General features: G+C 40.5%; 1 protein-coding gene across 2 annotated transcripts in view; it reads right to left on the reverse strand.

Annotated features, from left to right (window-relative positions):
- Positions 1-10447: 10447 nt before the first annotated feature.
- The window catches only part of MFGE8 (milk fat globule EGF and factor V/VIII domain containing), a 49092-nt gene continuing 41722 nt past the window's right edge, over positions 10448-17817 (reverse strand). Inside the window, exons 8-10 of one of the 2 annotated variants that reach the window (XM_056571918.1) lie at positions 16311-16495; positions 13657-13812; positions 10448-12261 (exon numbers count right to left, since the gene is read on the reverse strand). In XM_056571918.1, coding sequence (XP_056427893.1) covers positions 12118-12261; positions 13657-13812; positions 16311-16495 — 485 coding nt within the window. In that variant the 3' untranslated portion in view covers positions 10448-12117. Of the gene's footprint in view, positions 12262-13656; positions 13813-16310; positions 16514-17817 lie in introns of both variants that reach the window. The other variant, XM_056571917.1, reaches the window with a different exon arrangement.

Raw genomic sequence — 17817 nt, forward strand, 5'->3', positions numbered from 1 at the left:
TACTATTCCCTCGCTGGACAACTTTCCTTCTTTGCTATATTGCCTCAGTGCCTGCCACAGCACAGTCCGGGCAAAGGACGAGCACACGGTGAGCTGGATTTTTTTCTACTATTTCTGTATTCAGAACACATATCAAATCCAAGTAGCTACCAATGGATAAACAATAACTAATAGCGGCGTCTGTCTGGGTTCCTAAATTTTAACAAAAAGGTTACCAAGCATGCTACACTATTCTTCCCACTGGAATTGATAAAGGCTTGCTACACAGATGGTATCGGTGGTACAAAGTCAAAACCATTCACATATACTACTGTATAAAGTAAATTCAGCCATGTTCTAGACTCTCTGGGGAGTTTAAAGCGGTAATCCGACCCTAAACATCTTCTCCCCAATCCAGCCGCTAGGACTCCCTGCGTTCTCTGGCACGGCACCCAGTCATCAGGTGTACGGAGCAAACTCCGTTCCATGCTGGATGACAAGCGACCACAGCGGTCATGCCCCCCTCCATTCATGTCTATGGGAGGCTATATACTAACAGTCACGCCCCCTCCCATAGACATGAATAGGGAATAGTGGATAAGACGTTTAGGGGCTTAGTACCCCTATAAGTAACGATGGTTAAGAGAATCTTTCAGCTGTTATTGAAGTCCCAAACAGATGACACTGTTAGATAGGTGTTAGGCCCGGATGAAACATGGTTATTTTTTATACAGTATATCTGTCTTCTATAATGCAGAAAAATGCTTTTATTCTCTGGTGCCAAATGTGAAAGAAGCATTCCCAAGCCCCTGAAGTGCTGAGGGCTGGAATGCCTCCCCCACCCTGCTTGATTGACAGCTGGATGCTAAGCCCTGTTTCCAAAACTTGTTTCTGCACTATGCATATACATTGTGCGCAGATGCAAGACTAGGAAATAAGGCTCAGCGTACAGTTGAATATCAATCAAGCATGGAAAGGGATGGAAGGGGGAAGGAGGAGGCGTTTCAGCCCTCAGTACTTTAGAGGTTTAGAAATGCCTCTTTGACACTTTTTTTTTTTTTAGATAAATGATAGACACCATGTAGCTCCTTGACTTTAACACCTATCTTACAGTTTAAGAAGTTTGACGCATGAATTGCAGCCAACAGATTACCTTTAAATACAGTGGTACCTCAACATACGATGGTAATTGGTTCCAGGCGGACCATCATTTGTTGAAACCATCGTATGTTGAGGGATTTGTACGATGGATGCTCAATCATACTCACATGTGCCTGCCACTCCAGCCCGTTAATTCACCGTTCCTCTGATGCCGTATCACTACATCACTGCTGCCCTGCGCCATCTCTCACTGTTGCTGTCATCACGTCGCCGCTCAGGCCGCCCTTATTGGATGGCGGTGTGGCGTAAGCAGTGACATGATGACGGTGATGGAGAGCGACAGTGCAGGGCAGCAGCAGCAGAGGAGTGGCAAAATGATGGTCCGGAGCGGCGGGGACATGTTAGTATCATTCATTGGGGCACATGGGGCACATTAAATGGCTATCCGGCAGCAGCTGAAGCAGTCAGCACTGCTGGATAGTTTTTGCGATGGCCCCGACACACAGAAGCACCGTATGCCGATGCTGCCATCGTACGTTAAAATCATTGTATGGCGGGAGACCACTGTAATAACTACCTCAGCACTGCAGAAGAAAATCTGATGCAACTATGTAGATCCATCTTCAGTGTACAGTTGTAGTCTATTGTAGTGCAATCACATCTCAGGCCCTTAATAAACAGGAAGAGAAAGTCACCTGAACTCCCACAATGCACTGCTATCAAGTACCCAGAATTTAACATAATCTTTGATTTAGTTTTGTCACACACATACTTTATCCAGTCACATACAAAAGTCTAAAGTCCCATGCAAGTCTATGGGATTTCTGGTACCTTACTCCACAGACTCTGCTTTGTATCTCCAGGTGAGTGTCAGTCCAGCTTTCAAGCCACAATGCCTCTCGCAAACCACACCCCTTCTATATTCGGTCCTTTTTTTTTTTTGCTTTTTCAAGGCTGAAAACACCATTTTGCCTGATGCACCCACATCACATGTCCTTCAACCAAAATCTCTTCATCACGGCTCAGCCCCACCTTACTCCACAAGCTCCGCATCTCTGGGTATTTTTGTCAGTCTGCCTTGTAAGTCACACCAACTCCTACAAGCCACATCCTTCCCACAAGCCACACCCCTTCTATTTTCGGCCTACAGTCTCTTCATAACAGCTCAGCCTCACCGGAGGACGGGATATGAGGACGAGAGCGCCATTCTTGCTTTTCCTCTCAGCGTAGTACAACATATATTACCGGGAAATTATACAGAAAACTACACTACAAATACATTATGGATAAAAAGATGTCGAAGCTCAGCACTGAACTTGAACTATCTATTGCACATGTAAATGTTTAGTCACATGTGGATACATAGAAATGTAATCTATGGGAATGCTACAAGAACATAGGTGGTGCCGAGTTATGGTTAAATGTACCGTGTAAGTTTCTTAGCAACTGTTGCACAAGGATTGATCATACTATATATAATAGTTTATTTTGTGTCCAGAGTCCAAGGAGACCCCTCCACCTGATTTATGACCCCCCAGAGCATTTCTTACAGTCACCACACCTATTTCCCACGCATGGTGTGGCTATAGTAAGAGACATGTCTCAAACATACATTCTACGTCATTTTGTAACTCGAGCTGTTAAAGCCAAAGCCTCTGGCACCAGCAGTATTGTTAATCCCTTGCAGCATATCACTTCAGTTCTTCCTATCCATAGAGATCTGCAAGTGCTTTCAATTATCCGTAGAGTAAACTCAGCGCTCATTGTTAACCATGCCTTCAGCCAGCGACTGGAACACATTTTATTCTTCTTACATGCAGTCATTCAGTTGTCAAGATGTACATCTATCTATACAGGCTGCATTAGGCTTTATCAGACGTAAAAGATACTAAACTAAAGGGTGTATATAGGTAAGTTAGCCACTTGTGTGTTCTGTATTTTCATAATTTGAATGGAGCGGTTACTGCACATTAAATTTTCATAGATGGCTTTCAGATGAACGGGACAATTTTTCCAGTTTTAGAAATTCCTGCAGCATATCTACAGCATGTGATCATACATTAAAGAAGCACTCCATTGTGTCATGTGATCACCAGTCTAATCACCAGAAAAATCAGTGCTTAAAGGGTTATTCCAGATTTTTATTTTTTTTATTTGACTATGCTACAGGGGTAGTAAAGTTAGCGTCGTTCATAATATAGCGTCTGTACCTGTGTGTGACAGTCTCTCAATTCTTCTGTGATTTTTGCCCCAATATTTATTTTTAAAAGCATACAAAATTACTCCGGTCTCGCGTTTTCCCATGTTGCAGTGAAGCCCGAGACATGACATCACTACTCAGGAGTGCAAAGGGAGCCTGTCCTGCTTCCATTGGTGGAGCAACCGCCGGGTGGGAGAGAAATCATTCTTCAACTAATTGTATTTTTGAAACAGCTGATAGCCCCCTGGTTAGAAAACTGGTCTTTTGAATGGAATACAGCTCATTTTTGTTTAGGAAGGCCAATTTTCACCAACTAAGAGAGGACCTTAGTGAAATAGATGGGGACTCAGTCCTCAGAAATAAAAGTACATTAGCTAAATGGGACATTTTTAATAGCATCCTAAATAAATCTTATAACATATACCCTATGGGAACAAATGTGTTAGAAATAGGTGAAGACCAATATGGTTAACCAAAACAGATGAGATAGATGATAAGAAGGTAGTGGAGAGGCCTTAAAAAAAATTTATGAAGAAAAGAATAAATTCTGTAAACAAGAAATAAAATTTGCAAAAATTATATCAGAGAGAAGTACTGTGGTAGAAAGTAAAAGAAAACCAAAAAACATCCTTTACCTACATAAAAAATTAAAATCTTAAAACTGAGAATGTTGGCATCCTACGAAAGTAGCTGGGTGTATTGGTGGAGGAGGGTAAGGAAAAGGCCAATCTACTAAATGCCTTCTTCTCTGATGTATTCTCATAGGAAAATACAATGCCGGATGATATCATTAGAGATAATGTACATTCTCCAGATAATCTCACCTGTTTAACCTCTTAAGGATGCAGGGTGTACCTGTACGCCCTGCGCCCACTCCCGTGATACATATGTGGGGTCAATCAGTGAACCCCGTGTCATATCGGGTCGGTCCCGGCAGTTAACGGTAGCCGGGACCCGTGGCTAATACCGGACATCACCGATCATGGCGATGCCAGGTATTAACCCTTTAGACGCGGCGATCAAAGTTGATCACCACTTCTAAGGTTGGAAAAATGCATTCCTGGCAGCTTGGTCGGTCCCGATCAGCTGTGCCGACGTGAGGAGGGTCCCTACCTTCCTCCTCAGCATTCACTCGTCGTTTGATTGCTCCATGCCTGAGATTCAAGCTGGAGCAATCGAGCTATGGCATAGCACTGATCAGTATCTGCAATCAGACAATTGCATGTTATAGTCCCCTATGGGGACTATAAATAAAAAAAAATAAAGTGTATAAAAATTGTTAATAAATGTGATTTAACCCTTACCCTAATAAAAGTTTGAATCACCCCCCCCCCCCCTTTTCCCATAAAAAAAAAAAAGACTATGTAAATAAAAATAAGTATAAACATATGTGGTATTGGCGGGTGCGTAAATGTCTATAAAAATATTGTTAATTAAACCGCATGGTCAATGGCATACAAAAAAATTTCCAAAATTCTGAATAGTGTATTTTTGGTCACTTTGTATAGCATTAAAAAAAAAAAAAAAAAAAAAAAAAGCAGATCAAAAACAAAAATGGTACAGATAAAAACTTCAGATCAAAGCGCAATAAATAAGCTCTCAAACCGCCCCGTATGTGGACAAATAAAAAAAAAAAGTTATAGGGGTCAGAAGAGGACATTTTTAAACATATAAATTTGTATGTATGCAAATATGCATGTAGTTATGATTTTTACCAGAAGTAAAACAAAATCAAACCTATATAGTAGGGTATCATTTTAAACGTATGGACTTACATAACAAAGATAAGGTGTCAGTTTTACTGAAAAATGCACTGCGTAGAAACGGAAGCCCCCAAAAATTACAAAATGGTGTTTTTGCTTTTTTTCAATTTTGTCCCACAAATATTTTTTTTGGGTTTCGCTGTAGATTTTTGGGAAAAATGACTGGTGGCGCAAAAACAAGCCATCATATGGGTCTGTAGGTGCAAAATTGCATCAAAAAGTCAGATCAATACAAAAATTGTAAACATAAAAACATCAGATTACGGCGCAAAAAATTAGCCCTCATACCGGCCCATCAGCGAAAAAATAAAAAATAAAAAGTTATAGGGGTCAGAAGATGAAAATTTTTAACGTATACATTTTCCTGCAAGTAGTTATTTTTTTCAGAAGTACGACAATATCCAACCTATATAAGTAGGGTATCATTTTTACCATATGGACCTACAGAATAAAGATAAGGTGTCATTTTTAATGAAAAATGCACTGCATAGAAACGGAAGCCCCCAAAATTTACAAAATGGTATTTTTTCTTCAATTTTGTTGCACAATGATTTTTTTTTTTCCATTTCGCCGTGGATTTTTGGGTAAAATTACTAATGTCACTGCAAAGTAGAATTGGTGTCACAAAAAATAAGCCATCATAAGGAATTTTATGTGCAATATTGAAAACGTTATGGATTTTTAGAAAGTGATGAGGAAAAGATGAAAATGCAAAAAACGGAAAAACCCTGCGTCCTTAAGAGGTTAATCCCCTAGAAAAACCTTTGGTAGACACAGGAACAACAATAGCTTCTGAGTCCCCACGGACAGGTAAACAAGATCTATCACTAAAACAGGAATTATCGCAATCCCTCCGAACACCTCCCATAGACACGGAGTCCCCATAGACAGGTAACAGGGATGCTAAGTTATAACTCAGAAAAACATATACAACAGGATATAATTATAGAACACTGTTCACACTGAACACAAGACAGGAATAGCAATCCCTCCGAACACCTCCAGGAGACACAGAGTCCCCATGGAGTGGTAACAGGGATCTAACATAGGACACTGTTCACACTGGACACACAAACTGGACACTCCACTCCAATAATGAAGTGGCCATTAATAATAAATCCAAATCAACTACTGGCCAGTGGCACACTCCACAGTGTGGTGAGAAGCTGACCCAGTAGGAAAACAAATATAAACCACAGAACTTCATATAAACTGATACAAGAGAAAACACACAGTGTGAACAGACACATAGCAGAAAAGATATACAAATCCTACAACTGACTAAACATACACAGATTAAAATCCACTATAAGCATGCCACCTAACCATGGCTAAACCCAGAAAATACAAAAGTGCATGCTAAGACAGTGATACTAGCTCAAATAGTATACTGAAGCTCAAATAAAGAAAGAGTGTTTCACCAAAAGCTCCCAGCAGCCTGTCCAGAATGTTAGCAAGTCAGGGTGTAATGAAGTCTATCACCAGCCCAGAGGCTAGACTGGGCTGACTTTAAATAAGACACACCCTAGAAGCTATTGGCTAGCAAAAGCCAGAGGCATTAACTATTCCCTGGACAGGGAACATAAAACTGTTCACACTCAAGCAAACCAATAGCCGTGTGTGAACACAGGCCAATACAGACATGACACACATAATGTAAAGTTAAAGGGGTACTCCGGTGGAACAATTTTTTTTTTTTTTTAGTTAAACAGATGTGTAAATTACTTCTATTAAAAAATTATAATTCTTCCAGTACTTATCAGCTGCTGTATGCTCTATGGGAAGTTGATCAGGAGAGGTTTGCTATGGGGATTTGCTCATACTCTGGACAGTTCCTGACATGGACAGAGGTGTCAGCAGAGAACACTGTGGTCAGACAGAAAACAACTCAAATCCACAGCAGCTGATAAGTACTGGAAGGATTAAGATTTTTTTTAATAGAAGTAATTTACACCTCTGGCACCAGTTGATCTGTAATCAATTGTTTTCCACCAGAGTACCCCTTTAACCCAGCAGCCTAATTAGAAGGCCAGTTGCAGTGATTACAAAGCCAGAGGATTCATAGGAAATGTAGGCAGCATTAGGAAAATATTTCAGTGATGGAATTGAAATCAGTATAGCTGCAAACTCATGCCTGCCACCTTAGTTAAAACAAGTAAGCACGAGGTATACACAAGAACCTCACCATTATTATTGAATAGCAGCCTATGCTGCACTATATAAGCAGGTAAAAAAGTGCTTTTTTGAAGAAACCTATACTATATGCTCAATATTCATCATGATCATTGCAAATTTGATTCATGTCCAAAATCATTTTCTTAAAAGTTTATTCTAGCCGTTGTATTATACTGGGGACTGTAAACTTAAATTCTTTTTATTGTTTGAAATTATTATTAATAACTATTATCATTATAATGCTTGTATAAGGACAGAAAAAAAGTCTGGGTTTGTCCAGAAACAGCGACAGCGTTGTCTATAGAGTGCGCAGATCTTTCCTATTCCAGACAAATCAGATCATTCTAATCAGTTTTTTCTTCTTTTTTCTTTTTTACCAGAAACATAAGTGGATCTAAAACTCAAAAAAAAAAAAAGGTGCAAATCTTTGCAAAATAGTTTTTCACTGTCATTTCCCCTCCTGAATTTGGTTAAATTACTAAATACTGACCAAAACGAGGACCAAATATTGGCCAAAATACTGTGTGTGCACCTAGCCTTACTGTAGGTCATTTGTCTTGACGTTCAGCATTCCCGCTTTCAGATTCGGAATAAATTCACTTCTTTGACATGGGAACACAGCACAAGACATTGTGCATTTTTCACACTACTCACCATAGCATAGGACACTGATGCTAAACAGGCATAAACAATCAAAGTTGATGGATAAATGGTTCCCACATGGTCATCCAAAGTCATGCAAATAATAAAGATTTGCTGTCCTGCTCTGCAAGACATACAGAATATTGCATAAACGTATTCATATTTGGTATCAGCATATAAAGTAACAAATATCACCCCACCAGGATCATTCAGCATAAAACCATAAGATCATCTTGGATCATGTCTTTTTTCCTTTTTATATATTTTTCTTTTATTATTGGTGGCAAGTACAAAAATTACTATTTTTTATTTGTTTCTTCAAAAAAAAAAAAAAATATATATATATATTTTGCATTAGATTGCAACTGCATCCAAAGTAAAAGCTGGATCCCCACGTGGGTTTGTTGTGGAATTTAGGTTGCACCTCTGTGTCAGGAATGGTCAGTGCAGGAGAGGTTTGCTATGGGGATTTTCTCCTGCTTTGGACAGTTTCGGACATGGACAAAAGGGGGCAGCAGAGAGCACTGTGGTCAGACTGGAAAGAACTACACAACTTCTTCTGTAGTATACAGCAGCTGATAAGTACTGGAAGGATTAAGATTTTTAAATAGAAGTTACAAACCTGTTTAAAGGGGTACTCCGGTGGAAAACTTTTTTTTTTTTTTTTTTTTAATCAACTGGTGGCAGAAAGTTAAACAGATTTGTAAATTACTACTGTTAAAAAAATATTAATCCTTTCAGTACTTATTAGCGTCTGTATACTACAGAGGAAGTTCTTTTCTTTTTGGATTTCTTTTTTGTCACAAGCACAGTGCTCTCTGCTGACACCTCTGTCCACTTTAGGAAATGTCCAGAGCAGCATATGTTTGCTATGAGTATTTTCTCCTGCTGTGGACAGTTCCTGAAATGAACAGAGGTGTCAGCAGAGAGCACTGAGGTAGTGACAGAAAAGAAATCCAAAAAGAAAAGAATTTCCTCTGTAGTATACAGACGCTAATAAGTACTGGAAAGATTAAGATTTTTTAATAAAAGGTAATATACACATCTGTTTAACTTTCTGGCATCAGTTGACTTAAAAATAAATAAATAAATTCCACCGGAGTACCCCTTTAACTTTATGGCACCAGTTGATATGAATTATTTTTCTTCCCTTTTCAGCTTTTTTATTTCAGTAAACTGTTTCACCACATGTTTCATGAGAATGTATTAGAAATCGGGAGACTGTCCATAAGGTCTGCATGCATTGACAGTTCTTAAAAATGAGGTCCTAAACAACTCTTCTTTTTGGTCACATCAACCAGAGCCCAACTTTCATTTGACTAGAACGTTTTTTTTTTTTTTTTTTTTTTTATTTAAACAAAACAATTTGGAAATGGATTTGAATTTCCTTTCAGTTTCCATACAAGAAGCCCTTTTAGGGGAAATTGATCAAAACCTGTGCAGGGGAAAAGTAGAGTAACCAATCACATTGCTTTTTTAATTTTTCAAAAGGCCTTTTTAAAAATGAAGGCAAGTCTGCCCCTTGTTGATGGCCTAACTGCAAGACAGGCCATCAGTAGCTGATCGGTCAGCTGCCGACACCCAGCACCAGCCACAGCTCTGAAAGTAAACAATGTAAGGCCACTTTCACACTACAGTTATGACCCGTGAATAACGGCCATCAAACTCTTTTTTTCTTGGAGTCCGATGGGTCATAATGGGCAATAACAGGTCCCGATGGACCCCATTATAGTCAATGGGGTCCGTCGGGCACTGATATTTTCAGAGAGAATAGTGGGAGAAAAAGACGGTACAAGCACAATTTTTTCTCCCGCTCTTTGAGATCCTAAAATAACGGCCTTCACACTGCCAGAGACAACCGGCAGTGTGAATGTAGCCTAATGCAAGTAATGTACAGGAGTCAGACACTTTGGCTCTGCACATTGTGGCGGTCACCGGTTTCTGCAGCACATCTCCCCTTCACTAGCCAATCAGCTCCTAATGGTCTATCCTAGTGTTTCTATTCAGCCATCAGGACATGCTGGGAATTGTAGTTTTGCAACAGCTGAAGGCACACTTGGTGGGAAACACCGGTCTATCCTGTGGAGGGTCCATCAATAAATTTTACCCTGGGAAATCCCTTAGGCGAGGTTCACACTGAGGAATCTGCGGACAGAATCACCACCAGAGACTGCATTGTCGTTCGCCAAAAGATCCACTCAGAAATGCATTGCTGTCTATGGGGACAGCAATGCAGTCCGTGCAGTCCTAGCACCGGACTGTTTTGCCACCTAGAGAGAAGTCTAGAGAGAAGAGTTCCATCCTCACTGTTCAACAGCAGATGATTTTGGAGACACCAGCTGCAGACAAATATATTGGGCGGAGATTAAGCAGTAAGGATGGGCCCCAACTGTGCTGAGGAGGGGCACATGAGGTGCAACAGTGTGATGATATAGGTCATGGCACAGTGGTAGGATTAGTGTTGCTCTGGGTGTAATGACGCTTTTTCCCTCCCCCCAAGATTCTTGTCCAAACACTGTAATACCCTTTTCATTTTCCAGGTCACATGACAAAATATCCATCAGAACAGAGGACTAGGGGATACAGGTAATGTTTCATTATTTTATTAAGCTTTATAAAATGGTAGATAACCTTTAAGTTATTTAAAGTGCTCCTTACAGTGACTTAATAAAAAAGTTTTGACAACCAATTCTCCATGTTTGTGAATACACATCGCACTATAGTAAAGCATTATCCTTACCTTTTCAGACTTACTGCTTAACAACTATGCATGACCTCATATCAGTGGGGGAAAAGTTGTGGCAATTTGTAAAGCTGGCCATACCCATTAGATACCGAACGGGTACTCCACTGATCAGCGGTCGGAAGTAAATCTTCCAAACGCTGTTTTCGCGCTGCAGGGGTTGACCATGACCCTCATGACATCACGGCCACACACCCTCAATGCAAGTCCAATAAACTTGCATTGAGGGTGTGTGTGGCCATGATGTCACAAGGGTCATGGCAGACCCCCGCAGCGCGAAAACAGCGTTCGGAACATTTGCGTTCGAACACTTGCCAGTAGAGTACCCCTTTAACGCTGGGAGTGTACATGTGTTTTAGATGAGTAGAGGGGGTAAGCTGGCTAGACACCACTGTTGGCAAATTATTTCCTAGAGTGGAACTTTTGACACAGATCTGGATTTCACGAAAGAATGAACATGTTCATTCTTTATGCGGAATCTGCCCATTAGTCAAATGGGAATTTGGATTGCAGGGATTAATTTGCACTGCAAATGATGTGCCAAAATAACCCAGAATAAGCCAGCTTCTTGACGGCACAGATGCGCTGATGAAATTCACTAAGGAAATTCAGTAGTGTGCAGAAGATTCTGTTTATAACAAACTGCAACAAAGAACCTCTAAATCAAGCAAACTACATGCTCACAACAGTATTGTGTGCATGGTGCCTATACGGCAGTGCACTGGGGACTAGTATGGAGCTGTATGGCCTCCATGTGCTACCATATAAGATTTGTTGGGAGCCATGTGTATGGAGATATTCTCCCCTATAAATAATGATATGTGCATGAGGCCTTGTATTAATATATACACCATCTGAGGAGACTATGCTCAGTATAGGGGTAAAATGCAGGCAGCTATTACAGTAGCTAATGTTACTTGTCTGATGAGCATTACATAAGTACAAACGGTATATAGTAACAGAGGTCACACTGAATAAATCAACATTAGAATAGCCAACACAAATTGGGGGCATTAATTCTTTACAGCTCACCCTAAAAGGTGCAACAGAACTAAAATATTGAAATACAAAAGGACTTTCGGTTTTCAATGCTGTTCTAGTCGCTGGAGTAGCAGCATTGGGGTTTATAAACAGTGCACTTCAAAGCTTTCAAATACTGAACTGGTTACAAAACACAGGGACAAATTCACAACACGTATTACAGCTCTCACAAAAATCTTACAGCAGACGATTAAGTTACTCCATAAATCAGTTTTACGGTTAATTTGGGCGGTAGGGTTTATTGATGTTTTTAATAGACCAGGGAGAAGTCCCAATGTAGCAGTCTATTCATGTGCTGCGTTATGCGGAATCTCCTCCATTTCAGCCATAAGTCTAGAGCTTTCACCGACGGAGCTTCCCCCGGCACATGGACAACAATTACAGATGGAGAGGAGGGGGGGGGGGAATAAAGGAAACGGCAACTGAACGATCACTGGGTGCACAATGCTACTGTCATTAAACTTCTCTGTTGTTTAGTTGTCACATCCGAGAAGCTCCATCCGCAGCGTGATACGCTCGTGCCAGGACTGGGGAAGAATACGCACATACCGGGCTGAGATCGGAGGACTGAAGATGTTCTTTTTGTGGGAGTAGTTGTCAGTGTTCCCAAGAAACACCTGTCAAGAGTCAGATATTAAAAACGTTAAACGTGGAATAACAGAAGAAAAAAAAAAAAAAGGAAAAAAAAGTGTAATAAATATTTACAATAAAAATGTAATCATATAAAAATAAAATGCATTTAAGTACTAATAAAAGTCACTTGAGTGCTTGTATGAATCAAGTGTTTTTTTATTTTTATTTAGATTTTATTAGATTATATAATTTATAGCCCCTTTACTGCGCTAGACTCTTAACACATCTGGAATTTTCGTGTGGAATCAGTTAGAGTTTCCGCAGCAGCAGCAGAGTCCGTTGAATTCAATGGGATTCTGTTACGCTGTGCAAACAGCGGAAATTGTGACTTCCGTGTCCGCAGAAAGAATGAACTTGTCTAATCTTCCTGCAGAATCCACATGGAATGTATTGATGTCTAAGAGATGGTGCACTCCCATGCGGTCCTAGCAAGGCATATTATGCCGGTGCTCACAGTCTGAGGAATGTCCGCAAAGAGATTTTCCGTGAGGACGTTCCATGTGACCATATCCTTAGAGCATTGCTAAGAATGCCATTTCAGGAATCAATGAAAGAAGGAACCAAGAATCCAAAAACAATATACCATGATGCAATGTTTAAAAGCGATTTTAGGAAAAACTGCCTGAAAGAGATATTCCCATCTCCTGGTATCGCTTTCCTGGCCCCCTCTGGCCTGTTTTTCAACCACTGCAGGTGAAAACTTATGCAGCGTGCAAATTCTCAATAAAGTCAATGGGAGTTACGCAAGTTATGTAGCTTTTCTGCTTTGGCTGCTTTTGGCTTTCCTGATCCCCTCCAGCGATCGCAATCGGCCAGAGGGGGCATGGAAAATGAATTTAGGAGAAGTGAATACCCCTTTAAATGGGTTCTCCACTTATGTAGATAAGATAATCCCTACTTGTTATCAGTTCCCCTGACAATTAGCTGATAACAAGGGGCCCCCAGAGGAGACGCAGCAGATAGCTCTAGTCTGTGTGGAAATCTGGCAGTAAGCATTCAGTTTCCCTGCAGCGCCAACAATGGGAAAACGCAGTATTACTAAGTGCCGCCCTTTCAAGTTAATAGGTTGTGTAATGCAGAACAGGGCAAGACCCCCAGAATGAGGAACTCTATTTTTGTAACCATTCTGAACTTTGTTGAAGATATGAGGGAATCCACGCCTATAACTGTGTGAATACACCCTTACAACAATGTCTAGATATAGCCCTGCCTAAATAAAAAGCATTAGAAATATCAACAGTTTACAGAACTTCAATAATAGAAAAGCATTACATCTCTCAGTTAAGATAACTATGTAATATCAACTTCTTTCAAACAACAATACTCTACTACATCTGTATACAATGTATAAAATATCTTCGATTGCTAGAAGAACATACCTTATCTGTTTTAGTTCTGCTGTCCTGGTATACCATCCATGTTGTGCCATTATCACTGTACGCCATTTTGAATGCTTCCACATACTGAATATTTCCAAAGTCTTTTGCACCTTGTGTGATAATTCCTGTAATTTTCTTAAGAACACCTAGGTCAATCTATAGAGGGGTATGGAAATGGTAAAAATCAGGTGATGTGCATATTAAAACTGTAGCAGACGTCCAGAAAACTTTTGATATATTGTAGACAATACCATTATATGTATATTTGTAATATACATTGATTAAAAATAGTGTATAGTGTTGGGTAAAAAATAAAATAAAAAAAATAAATGCTGTCCCTACAGCTACTGCTTGTGTGTCTCTATGAGGAGACCAAATACAGGAAGTGAGGGCAGAAGCAGCAGGGCTCTGTGCAGGCTCCTGGCTTGAGTCGGGAACCCAGCTTCTCCCCAGTGGACAGAGCCCCGCTTGTCCCCACACACACACAAACAATAGCTGTAGGGACAAAAATAAATAAATACATTTTTAACCAATGTATATATTACAAATATACATATAATGGAATTATCTACATTACAAATTCATATAAATATTTATAGATTATGAATTATTGTAATTTTATAGCAATAAATAATAGATTAATAAAAGGAGTCTCACAGGAGAATATCCAGGTGACTTGTTTCATCAGTTCTGCTATAGTTAGAATGCTAAAGAAACATAAAAAGTGATCCAGTTTGTCATCAAGTATCATGAAATGAGTTCCGCAAGGCCAGGAAGAAAACAAGGCCAGGGACCATATCCCAATAATCTATATGGCACAGAGATAACATCTGTTTTCAAGCTGAAACAGCACTTGGAACATCAGAGTGCTCACTTATTTACACAGGAATGCTGTCTGCAACGGAAAGAATTAAAACACTGGGAACAGCCATAGAGGGGAATGTATATCAAAGGCTCGCTATATCATCACTTATTTCTGACTGACTTCAGTTGTGTTTTCCCGTATTATTTATGGTCATGCTGGTGAGGTGCTTGACTTGTAGGCATGACTTCTTTTATGTACTCATTAGATCTCTTGATGTTCTTTATCTAAACAAACAAACTTTCCTTGTTGCTTTCATTCAAGTGGAACTGTTCATGTATGGGTAAACACATGAAGCTTCACAATGCAGCGCATAGTGACAACAGTTTACAGCTGGCATGATGTCACTACCGTCTGCACCGCACAGCGTCAGTGTAAACCGCCTGGGCGCTGACAGCTGTTCCTTTCAATCTATGTAATGTGCAATAGATGGACTGATAAGAAAATATGTATCCTGTTTATATAGAATGTCGTGAGTCACAAGTTGTTCCCATGGAGATTGAAAGAAACAGCGATTCTACAACATGACAGAAACGGGTCATAATGTGCACTGTTCTAGCAATGACCAAGAAAAATCAATAAATCAATAAATAAAAAAAGACATAATTCAATGGTGAAATTGGAAAAGTAATGAACATCTTTTATGTTGTGTAATGTCTGCCTCACTCCCACACCAGCGCCGGTATAGTGGAGCCTCGATCCCCACCGCTTAAGGGTTTGGGGATGTGATGTCACACACCCCTGCTCATCCAGTCAGCAGCGATGTGCCACTTCAGTCACTGATTGGCTTAGCGGGTGTGTGACATGTCCCTGAACCTGAAGGCGTCAAATAGCAGTGGCTCGAGCTCCAATATATAGACAGTGGTGTGCAAGCAAGGAAGGTAAGAGAGGTGTTTGTGATTGGTTTAACTTATACCCTCAATGAAAGAGATAACTGCTCAAGTTATAAGGGCCCAGCAGGTGACCCAATGCTCCCAGTCAAACTTATCAGAAAATGGAAAAAAAAAAACTTACGGTAACCAACCAATGAATATGGGGAGTGACTATATTAAAACATAGCTTTTACTAAGTATTCTTAAAATATCAGTGCTGCATCCAGTGTGGATGACTAAGTGCAATAACCGGACAAAACATGAAAATAATGATCTCAATACTCATCAAGGGTTCATGGATCGATTATACCCAGAATATAGAGTCAAGAGATAATAAAATCGTATTAAATATTGTCACCCTCAATATGATTTTGCTTGTACAAAATGTTGTAAAACTCCACAAAAGTTTAGACTCACTTTAACTAAGAAAAGGGAATTTGTCAGCTGTATTTGCAGTGCAGACACTGTTTTATAGCTACTGTAACAATATAAAAGCATACTGTGTGTTTTCAGGTTCAGATGGTGGTTGCACAATTTTTTTAATTGCACTATTATATTTTAGCTATGTGTCAAGGTGGTGGAACAGAGCTGGTCAAGTGAAACAGTCTACACACCTCCTAGTCATCCTCACCTCCCAGTCCCTCACTGATTGTAAGCTGAGTCCTGTATGTCAGTCAGGGACAGGCTGCAACGTAGGGGCAATCAAGAAGGTGTGCCAGGCTGTGGCACTTGAGCAGCATAGACCTGCCTCCTTGGCACTTTAAAAAATAATGAGTCTGGCAAACATCATCAGCTCCAGGAAAAGTAGTTTGTTTTAATAATATAACAGCTATCCACTAGTGTCTGCACCTTTTAGCAGCAAATACATCTGATCCCCTTCATCTACAAAAAATACATAGGGAATAAAAAAAGGTACACACCTGGAGCCATTCTGACTGATTATTCTCACGGGCAGTCCAGGCATTGGTTTTCCCAATCTTGTCCAGGCGGGCATAATGTGGTTGCCAGGTAAATGCATCAATCCCCCATGTCTTGAAGACACTGGAAGCCGTTATTTGCTTATCAGAAACCATATGGGATTTCAATCCGAGTGGGTCTGAGCAACCTACCGTGTTGAAATACACTGTAACACAACGGTTTATAAAAGGGTGGAAAAGAGGAGTGCTCAGAGTTACAAGCTCAGTGCTAGCGTGACTTCTGGAGCAACAGCAATACAATTGTGAGGGTAAATTTACACAATGCCCATATGTTGAGTTATAATAGAAGCAATGGCAGACAAAATAGCACAGATGTAGTTATGCACAGACCGTAAGAAATAATAAAAATAATAATAGCTTTAAAAGCATCAAATCTTAAACAGGTCTGAGAAAGAAAATGGATTGAGTGGTTATATCTTAAAAGGGGTACTCCACCCCTAGACATCTTATCCCCTATCCAATGGATAGGGGATAAGAGGTCTGATCGCGGGGGTCCCGCTGCTGGGGACCACCTGCAATATAGCATGCGGCAGCCACCTGTTTCTGCTCCTGAAGTGCTGGAGGGTCTGGGTCCCGACCACCGGAACGGAAGACTGTGACGTCACGACTCCGCCCCCGTGTGACGTCACGCCCGTCCCCTCAATGCAAGTCTATGGGATGGGGCATGACGGCCATCACGCCCCCTCCCATAGACTTCCATTGAGGGGACGGGGCGTGATGTCACACGGGGGCAGAGTCGTGACGTCACAGGAGCAGAAACAGGTGGGTGCCGCATGCTATATTGCGGGGGTCCCCAGCCGTGGGACCCCCGCGATCAGTCATCTTATCCCCTATCCTTTGAATAGGGGATAAGATGTCTAGGGGTGGAGTACCCCTTTAAGATCCCTGCACAAGGCATTTTCACAAATAAATATGAGGCGGCAAATCACATTTGAGTGTAGGTTTTCACTGCAGAATACGCAATACACAAATAATTTTTTTATACCACTTATTTGTTGGTTTGCCCTAGTTGGGCAAAAAGTGTCAAAAACACATAATAAATGAGGTGCACACCATGCATGCCAGTTCTTGCAGATGCATTGACAATCATAAATCTGCCACAATGTATTTAAAATCCACAGATTTCGCTACAGATCCACAGCATTTCCACACATAAATCTGCAACAAATCCAGTGTTTCAGATTTATGACTTCCCGATCTGCAATAAAAAGTTGACATGATGTGGATTTTCTGCATGTACTTCCATGTAGAAAACCTGCGGAATATGCTCCATTTTAAACAAGAATCCTTAACAAGATGATGCTGAATAACACAAACTGTCCCTACACAGAAGCACCATACACCGCACCAGAACTAGCGGCCATCTGCTCCTGATCTACTACATAGTGATTAACACTGGTAGAAAAATCCAGATGACTGATTGTGTGTGTGTCTGTCTGTGTGTGTCTGT

The sequence above is a fragment of the Hyla sarda genome, chromosome 4, assembly GCF_029499605.1.
Source record: "Hyla sarda isolate aHylSar1 chromosome 4, aHylSar1.hap1, whole genome shotgun sequence".
In the NCBI taxonomy this organism is placed as follows: Eukaryota; Metazoa; Chordata; class Amphibia; order Anura; family Hylidae; genus Hyla; species Hyla sarda.